This window comes from Suricata suricatta, chromosome 12 (genome assembly GCF_006229205.1).
Source record: "Suricata suricatta isolate VVHF042 chromosome 12, meerkat_22Aug2017_6uvM2_HiC, whole genome shotgun sequence".
Classification (NCBI taxonomy): Eukaryota; Metazoa; Chordata; class Mammalia; order Carnivora; family Herpestidae; genus Suricata; species Suricata suricatta.
Window position 1 is genome coordinate 77,398,560 of NC_043711.1, and position 9,755 is coordinate 77,408,314.

A 9,755-nucleotide genomic window follows, 5' to 3' on the forward strand; every position below is an offset into this window, starting at 1 on the left:
AAATAAGAAGTAAAACTGGCAGGAAAATATATTGCTGTGCTAAGGCTAAAAGAATATTTAGAAATAAGTAAAAAATTTGAAGAAACACTCTTTCATAAGCCCCCCCATCCCCAACAAAAGTACACAGAGAGGAAAACACAAGGATATATTAATTTCACCCAACGATAATGAGATATAATAGAAGTAGGTCGGGTTCTTTGAATTCTTTTTTTCCCAAGAAAAAAAGCAACTAGCAATAGAATGAACACCAAGAGCTGTCGAGGACCCAATGTCACAGACCAAACCACTCCTCCTAGCTGCAAATGCAAGGCTATTCTGGGCACAGGAAGCAGGCAGCACCCCAGAAGCCCAAAGGAGGCACCAGGCTGAGCTACACTCTGTACACATGTATGTAAATCTAAGAGTGTTAATTAAGTTTGAGACCTTCTTTCTGGGCTGCTACAGACCCATGCATCTCCTATGGATGCCAGATAGGCCAAGATCAGCAACAAGAGAGAGCCCATCCAACCATGCTGCTATATCTGTTGACCCACTTGTGAACATGGCACATGATGGTACCCATGGGGAAGACAAGGCAGGGTCCACGCCCACGAAGCATGCTCCTTAGGTAGCGGATGTCCTCCCCTGGTGATCACCCCAAGGACCGGGCCCGCACCGAAAGAAGAATGACCAGGGATGAGACATCTGAGATAAGTTCACAGCAAAGGGATTCATACTGAACCCTCTAAGGTAATTAAATATTATTTTCTATAATCATGTACATTTAATTTGAACTTTTAAATTTTGGCTTAAAAAAAACCAATTTCATGTATTTTATCCCTTTGAAACCTACCAAGTTCTGAGCCTCTCTGTTCTCCAGCACTCACTGGGAAGTTGCCTTCTTGAGGATTTACGTTCCTCTTAATTTGGAGCATTCCAGGACAGTAAAAGCGGACTCCATCCACCATAACCCTCATATAACATGCTACACCAACTCTACCAGTTAAGAAATTCAGTCAACATACTTTAAATTAATTGCAGTAAACAAATACTTTGCAGAGACATTTTTCTTACTTTTAAAGGTAAGATATTACCTCACTATATTACAGATATTACACTGTGCTGTAAGCCAGAGCAAAACCATAAGAAGCTAAGTAGACAAGACGAAGAAAGACTGGAAAACATAGGGGTGGTTCTAGAAGCCAGGACCACTGGTCATCCTTAGCAACTCTCTGCCTTGCTATCACTGCTGTGCCCAACTAGAGAAGCTACAAAAGAGTACTCGGCAAAGAGAGCAACTCTCCCTCTACCCACCAGAACAATCTACTCCAACACAGCTTTTCTGGGTTGGCCCTCTTAAATCTCATCCTTAACATTAGAACTGCATAATCCAATATGGTAGCCACTAGCCTCATGTAGTTTTGGGGTTTTTTTTAATATTTTTTATTTTTATTTATTTTGAGAGACAGAGAGAAAGCAAGCAGGGGAGGGTCAGAGAGAAAGGGAGACACAGAATCCGAAGACAGGCTCCAGGCTCTGAGCTAGTTGTCAGCACAGAGCCTGACGCACGGCTCGAACCCACGAACCGTGAGATCACAGCCTGAGCCGAAGCCGGATGCTCAACTGACTGAGCCACCAAGGCGTCCTGCCTCATGTAGTTTTTAATTTAAATTAGTTAGTTTAAAATTCAGTTCTTTGGTCACACCAGTCCTACTGGATTGCATCGCCTGAGACAACTGACAGGTTCAGGAGCTGGTATACAAAAATCTATGCAGTGCTGAGGAGGTTTCGTCTCCATCATTCACGGCTTCTAGGAGCCATATGGCATGTTCCCATCTATCGTAAAAATGTTTAGAAACCAACCTTCAATCACCCATAAACTTTTGCACCAGTTATTACCAGATAATTGTGGATAATAAAACGAACATAAAAATGTATATATGCTAAGTGCTTCCACGATTCAGATAAAATGAGGTTTCAGATTAATTAAATTTTCAGAAAAGGATAAAAACATACTTCCTTTGGAAAAACATTCTGATTTTAACTTTTCCTCTTGGGCTTCAGTTGCCAACTCCCAGGAGATACACTGAGACGACGCTGTGTCCCACACGCACCGGACGCCGGGTCCTGCCGCTAGACACGCAGCTTCACTCCGGTGCGCCTCGCAGCGTTCCGAGGTGAACACCAGCACGTCACTGAGGAGGAGACTATTGAAGCCACCAAACACATACATAGTGCTGCAGGGAGGAGGAAAAGGAGAGTAGTTTACTGAAAGTTCTGTAAACAAATGCATGAGATGCTTTTTACAATCTTTAGACAAATGCCCAACAATTTGGGATGTGATGTGAATAAACTATGGTATATCCACACAATGAAAGAGGAGTCAGTAGATGCAAAAAGGAATGAGAACAATTTCTACATACTGCTATGCAGTGATCTTCAGGATATACTGTTATGTGAAAAAAAAAAGAAGAAATGCAGAGTAAAGTACATATTATATGTTATCATTTATCTAGTGAGGGGAAGGGAAAAAGGAAATTACACACATTTGCACATACAAACATATTTCATTTTTCATTTTAAAAACAACAAAGCTTTTCTTTAAAATTTTTTAATGTTCATCTATTTTTGAGAGGGGGAGGGAGGAAGAGAGAGAGAGAGAAGCACAAGTGGGGGAGGGGCAGAGAGAGAGGGGGACAGGATCTGAAGCAGACTCTGCCTGGACAGCAGACAACCTGATGTAGGGCTTGAACTCAAAACCCTAAAACCATGACCTGAGCCGAAGTAGGTCACTTAACCCACTAAGCCAGCAAGGCAGTCCAACAAAGCTTCTCTTCAACTTCTCTTCTTAAAAGGGTTAGACCAACCCAGTAGCAATGAATATGACTAGTATTCAGATTTTGGTAAAATCTCCCCTACCACTCAAAAAAACAAAAAGAAAAACAAACCCCATAAAACCCTAGGACTCTTTGGAGGCAGTCCCTAGTAAGTCAGGTTTAAAAATAAAAACAAGTGGAGAAAAACCTAGGCAGAAAAATCAGTGGTGGTACACTGGGGAGACCAACTTCAGAATGCATCCAGGCAAGACACTAAACAAACAGCAACCACCCACAGTGGTGGAGGTGAGGGAATCAGAATCCACATCTGAGATTCCCCAAAATGTTTCATTTTCTTTTTATTTTTTTTCCCCATAGACATTCCATTTTATTAGTGCAGTAAAATAAATCTGTGTTAACTGATACAATTTCATCATGAACATACAAGATTTTTCACCTTGTTAAAAGGCTTGTTTTTTTCTATTTCTTTTTTTAATATAATTTATTGTCAAATTGGCTTACATACAATAGCCAGTGCTCACCCCAACAAGTGCCCTCTTCAATGCCTATCACCTACTTTCCCCTCTCTCCCAGCCCCCATCAATTCTCAGTTTGTTCTCTGTATTCAAGAGTCTCTTATGATCTGCCTCCCTCCCAAATGTTTCATTTTCAACAAAATGTTACAATATATGCAAAAAACAAGAGTGTGAACCAAACACAGGAAGCAAAACAGTCAATCAAAACTGTCTCTGGGACAGCCCACATGTTGGACTCAAGAGACAAAGGCTTCAAAGAAAACTATGTCTGAAGAATTAAGTCAAAATAGGATATCAATGACTCAATAAGTAAAGAATATCCATAAAGAGATACAAATTATAAAGAACAATTAAAAGGAAGTTTTGGAGTTGAAAAGTACACTAAATGAAATGAAAAATTCACTAGAGGGATCCGGGTGACTTGACCTGGCAAAGGACAGAAACAGTGAATTTAAAAGATACATCAATAGTACCATCAGGGACTCTTAAATACAGAGAACAAACTGAAGGTTGTTGTTGGGAGTATTGGGTGGGGATGGACTAAGTGGGTGACGGGCATTAAGGAGGGCACTTGTTAGGATAAGCACCGGGAATTGATATATCACTAAATTCTATTCCTGAAATTATTACACTATATGTTAACTAACTTGGATCTAAGTAAAATTTTAAAAATTAAAAAAAGAGATCTATCAATAGTGATTATATAATCTGAAGAAAGAAAGTTTTTAAAACTCAAAGAAAATGAAAAGAGCTTCAGAGACTTATGGGACACTATCAAGCATCCCATATAAGCGTAATGGGAGTCCCAGAAAGAAAAAAGTGAGAGAGAACAGGAAACACATTTAAAGAAATAATGGTTGAAAACTCCCCAGATTTGATGAAAATGACTAATCTATACATCCATAAAGTTCACCAAACTCCAAGTAGGATAATCACAAAAAGATCCCCTCTTATACACATAATCAAAAGCCCCTGAGGGAAGGTGGGTGGAGGATGGGTGGGTGCTTGTTGTAGGAGCGCTGGATGTTACATGTAAATGATGAATCACTAAATTCTACTACTGAAACTTAATTAGTTAGTTAATTAATAAAAACTGCTGAAAAGCCTAGAACAAAGAGAAACTCTTGAAAGCAATAGAAGTAGGATAACTCATCACATACAAGAGAACCACATTAAGATTAGTGGCTAAGACACAATGGAAGCCAGAAAGCAGAGGACTGAGATATTGAAAGTATGGAAAATAAAAAATGTCAAATAAGATTTCTCTATCCAACAAAACTATTCTTCAACAATGAAACTGAAATAAAGACATCCCCAGATAAACAAAGACTAAGAAAATTCTTTGCTGGCAGGTCTTCCTTGCTGAGAAAGAGTATAGAGTAACAACTATAGTTGAAGATTTCAATATCTCACTTTTTTTTAATGTTTTTTATTTATTTTTGAGAGGCAAAGAGAGACAGTGCGAGCAAGGGAGGATCAGAGAGAGAGGGAAACACAGAATCTGAAGCAGGCTCCAGGCTCTGAGCTAGCTGTCAGTACAGAGCCCGATACAGGGCTCAAACCCACGAACCATGAGATCATGACCTGAGCCGAAGCTGGCGCTTAACCGACTGAGCCACCCAGGCGCCCCTATCTCTCTCTTAATAACGAGAAAACATCTAGGCATAAAATCAACAAGGATACACAATACTTGAACAACATTATCAACCAATTTGACCTCAGTGACAACAATGGAACAGTCCACCCAAATAGAGCAGCACATATATTCTTTTCAAGGGCACATGGAACTTTCTCCAGAATAGACCATATATGTTAGACCATAAAAATCTCAGTAAATATTTGCAGTCTTTCTCCACTCCCTTCAACAAGTTTTTTTTTAATGAAAAGAAATCTTCAAAGTACATTCTCTAATCCCCAAAATGGAATTAAATTAGAAATCAACAGGCAGAAAGTCTGTGAGTTTCACAAATATTTGAAAAATAACATATTCTGAGAAATCTATGGGTCAAAGAAGAAATCACAAGGGAAATTAGAGAATATTTTTAACTAAATAAAAACAAAAATATGCCATTTCAAAAGTTTATGGGATGGGATTAATACAGTACTTAGAGACAAACTTGCAGCTTTAAACACATACATTAGGGGGGGAAAAGATCTAAAATCAATAACCTAAGCCTCCACCTTAAGAAACTAGAAAAAGAAAAGCAAACAAAACCCAAAGCAATCAGAAGGGAGAAAATGATACAGAGAAAAACAATAAAATATATTAAAAAAAAAAAAACAGAGAAAAATGAGTGAAACCAGCAGTTTGTTCTTTGAAAAGATCAACAAAATTGACAACCCTTTGGCTAGAATGACCAAGAACATAGACAAAAGATAAATTAACAAAATTAGTAATGAAGGAGGGACATCATGGTTGACCTTATAGACATTAAAAAGCATATAAAAATATTGTGGAACTTTTATACCAACAAATTACACAATGCAACAAATTCCTAGCAAGACTTACTATTAAAACTGACTCATTCCTCAAAAAATTAAAAAGTACAGCTACAATATGATTCAGCAATTCCACTTCTGGGTATGCACCCCCAAAGAACTGAAAGCTAGGACTCAAATACGTGTTTGTACATTCATATTTATAGCAGCGTTATTTGCAATAGGCAAAAGTTGGAAGCAAACCAAGTGTCTACTGATAAGCAGAATGTGGTGTGTATGTGTATGTATGTATATATATATATATATATATATATATATATATATATATATATATATATATATATATACACAAAAACAAGGGAAAATTATTCAACCTTAAAAAGGAAAGAAATTCTGACACATGTACGGCATGGATGAATGAACCCTGATAATATTCTGCTGAGTGAAATAAGCTAGCTTCAACAGGCAAACACTGTATGATTCCAACTAAAGGAACCCAGAGGAACTGAATTCATAGAGACAGAAAGTAGAATGCTGGTTGCCAAAGGCAGGGGGGCGGAGCAGGATCAGGAGTTACTGTTTAACAGGCAGAGAGTTTCAATTCTGCATGATGAAAAGTTCAGGAGATGGATGGCACTGATGGTAACACACAATGTGAATATACTTAATGCCACTAAACCATACACCTAAAAACAGTAATCTTATGAAAATTTTATCACAATTAAAAAAAACTAAAACTGCTCAACAAGAAACAGAAAATCTGAACAGATAAACCTACCATAAGAAAAAATACTGAATTACCGATTTCAAAATTTTCCAGCCCCAGATGAATTCTACTAAGTCCCTGATGAATTCTGTCAAACATCAAACATGTAAAGTAGTAACACCAATCTTTTATGAGCTCTTCCAGAAAACAGAGGGGGAAAGAATACCTCTCAATTTATTCTGTCTAGGACTAATCAGACAAATATGTCATAAAAATCACAAAACTATGGAGCAATATCCCTCATGAATAAAGACAGGGGACATTCTTGAACAAGGAAATTTTGTGGGTGATGAATGTTATCTTGATTGTGGTGATGATTTTACAAGTGTACACTTCTGTCAAAATTTGTCAAATTACACGCTTTTAGTATATTCAATTTGTTGTGTATATCAACTCCCCTTCGATAAAGCTGTTTAACAGGTCTTAGAGGCAGAATCACACCTATGCAAAATAAAAGCAATTGTGTAGCAGCTCCAGGGAAAGTTCTTAAATGCTACGGGGAGGCCAATGCCAGCAAACAATGCAGTCTGTATCACTAAGCTTACTGGGCCAGATCTGCCACATAAGTGGTATCTCTAGCGTGATGCTTGCTGGCACATCCTCAATCCTGTCATCCACTGTGCCAGATTAGAACCCGAGGAAAGACTTAGGCTAGGACTGTCTAGCCGGGAGACACACCACCACCTTAAATATAATAATCTCTTGCAAAACTCTGAAGAACAGAAACAAGATCAATCGGCAGAAGATAGAAGAGAGAGAGAAGCCGATTCCAGATAATATAAAGGAAAACTCACTAGTAGCTGGGGTCTGCAGAAAAGGAAGGAGTTTCCTTCTTAGGTGAATTTTCCACTCCTGGACATGTTTAAAGGGACTGCCCGCATTAAGTGGAAGTTTCAAGCAGATGACTTCCAGACCTTTTCCAACTCCAAGATCCTACAATGTGCCAGCAAGTTTAGAACTAATCCACAATGACGTATCAGGTAATTCACTCTCACTTGCCTCAATATCCTTCATATCACCACAAGACTAGCTTACTAAAGCATAAAGATTTTGTGGCTCTCTTAAGTATTTGCCATATATTATATTCAAAAGTCAACATATTACAATTACCAAAAATGAGCCTCACATTTAATTTTTCATCTCATTATTGGTTTAGTATCACATTAAGCAGTCTGGATTCAACTAGTCAATCTGCTGCTTCAACCAAATAAGCTCCATCCCCCTCCCAGCACAGCTGGTGTTTTCAGCAATTCTGAATCCATCTGGTCACACGTCGGCTATGGGAGGTACGCAGAGCCCTTCAAAAAGGCCTGGAGCCGGCAAGTGAAAGGCGCAGCAGGATCGATGCAGCCTCAGTGCCTCAGAGCCAGCTCTTCTTCCCGCCTCCCTCACAAAACCCACGAAAACAACTAAGTGAGGCACGGCTGCCCCAATGCTGCTCATCGATTAAGAAAACCACCACTTGGAATATGGGATACGAAGAAATGATGTGAATCCAATTCTCTCTCAGTAAATTCTTTCACAAGATTAAAGTAGGCGCTCATCATCCGCTGCCCTCCTCCAACCCTGCCTCACACGCACAGATTATTCACATATAGGCCCAAACATACAACTGGAATGACACAAAAATGAAATCATTATTATAACCCGGCAAGCCATTCTGAGTTTTGATTTGTGGTTAAATTCTATCGTATGGTAAACTGTCAACTTCTCTGAGTTTGTATAAAACCAAAGAATGTTTTAATAGAAGATCCATTTAACTGCTAGTTACCTACCATCACTGTACTGACAGCTGCCATGATTTAGCAAATGCCTATTATGTGCCAAATCCTGTGCCAGGAGAACCGGGACACAAAGATGAATAAAGTAGAGGCGGGCACCTGTAAGCAAGGGTACGACAAGATGGTGCTGCCACTTTTCAGATGAAAGCATCAAGAGGCATGCACTAGAAAACTTTAGGGTTTTCCTCACTGATAAAGTACTAGCTTATAATTTAAGATGACACTTCAAATTAGTAAGGTTGTCAGCTTATACTATCAAATGTTCTCATAGGAAAACCATATGTATCACTGAATTTCAGCTAAGTTGTTACTTTATTAAAAATATGTCCCCTTTCCCAATATCTAAGTATCTGAATTCGGCCCATTCTTCCCTCATGACAGCCCCCAAACATGTTGCCAGTTCATTTTTCCTAATCCCAGGTCTTCATCTCATCTTGCATCATAACAATAGAAATTTTGTAAGTCTAGAACATCCTAACATAATGCTGGCGTTATAGCACTTAAATAGTTCCAGGATTGATAAGGCCCAGAATTTTAGAAGGTAAGACAGACAACACTCATAACAGCTGAAACAAAATGGAAAAAATTAAGAACATGATTAGGCTATTTGGCAAATCAAAAATCTTTAAAGCACAAAGTAAGGAAGGGCAGGGTGGCCATTCTGGACCTCCATCTCCAGGGGCAGACTCATGAGGGGCTCTGTTAGCTTGGGCCAGGCATTTTTGAATGATGTAATGAAATGGGAATACAGACTCCAGACTATCTACCAAAAGACTACAGATTGATCTATGTTAAGTTTTGAATCCTCCCATCTCTAGGCCTCTACCTCATCCACCACTGAAATCTCTCTTTGCCACTCAGATACAACCGTGAGACCTGACAACCCAAGCAGCACAAACAACAGCAAACAGCGGAGCTGGAACTGCACACAACTCTCGCTGTCCCATGAGGCAGCACCAAACACAGCATTCTCCTGCACGCCAACGAAACCACACCAACAAACCTGGCATCAGAAGGAATTCAGATTCATATCAGATTTTTTCCTCTTTTTTTTTTAAAAAAGTTTTTAACATAATTTATTGTCGAGTTAACTAACATACAGTATATACAGTGTGCTCTTGGTTTTGGGGGTAGATTCCCGTGGTTCATAGCTTACATATAACACCCAGTGCTCAACGCAACAAGTGGCCTCCTCAAGGCCGATCACCCATTTTCCCCTCTCCCACACACCCCTATCAACCGTCAGGTTGTTCTCTTATAGTTTCCCTCTCTCTCTGAAACTATTTTTTCCCTTCCCTTCCCCCATGGTCTTCTGCTAAGTTTCTCAAGTTCTACATATGAGTGAAAACATGTGGTATCTGTCTTTCTCTGACTTACTCACTTAGCATAATATCCTCCAGTTCCATCCACGTTGTTGCAAATGACAGGACTTCATTCT

At 39.1% G+C, this 9,755-nt stretch overlaps 1 protein-coding gene across 3 annotated transcripts in view; it reads right to left on the reverse strand.

Moving 5' to 3' along the window:
* ATRN (attractin) overlaps nucleotides 1–9,755 on the reverse strand; it is a 152,598-nt gene that overhangs the window by 73,720 nt on the left and 69,123 nt on the right. For all 3 annotated transcript variants that reach the window (XM_029919212.1, XM_029919213.1, XM_029919214.1), the window contains exon 12: nucleotides 1,996–2,216. In XM_029919212.1, the coding sequence (XP_029775072.1) occupies nucleotides 1,996–2,216 (221 nt within the window). The remainder of the gene's footprint in view (nucleotides 1–1,995; nucleotides 2,217–9,755) is intronic.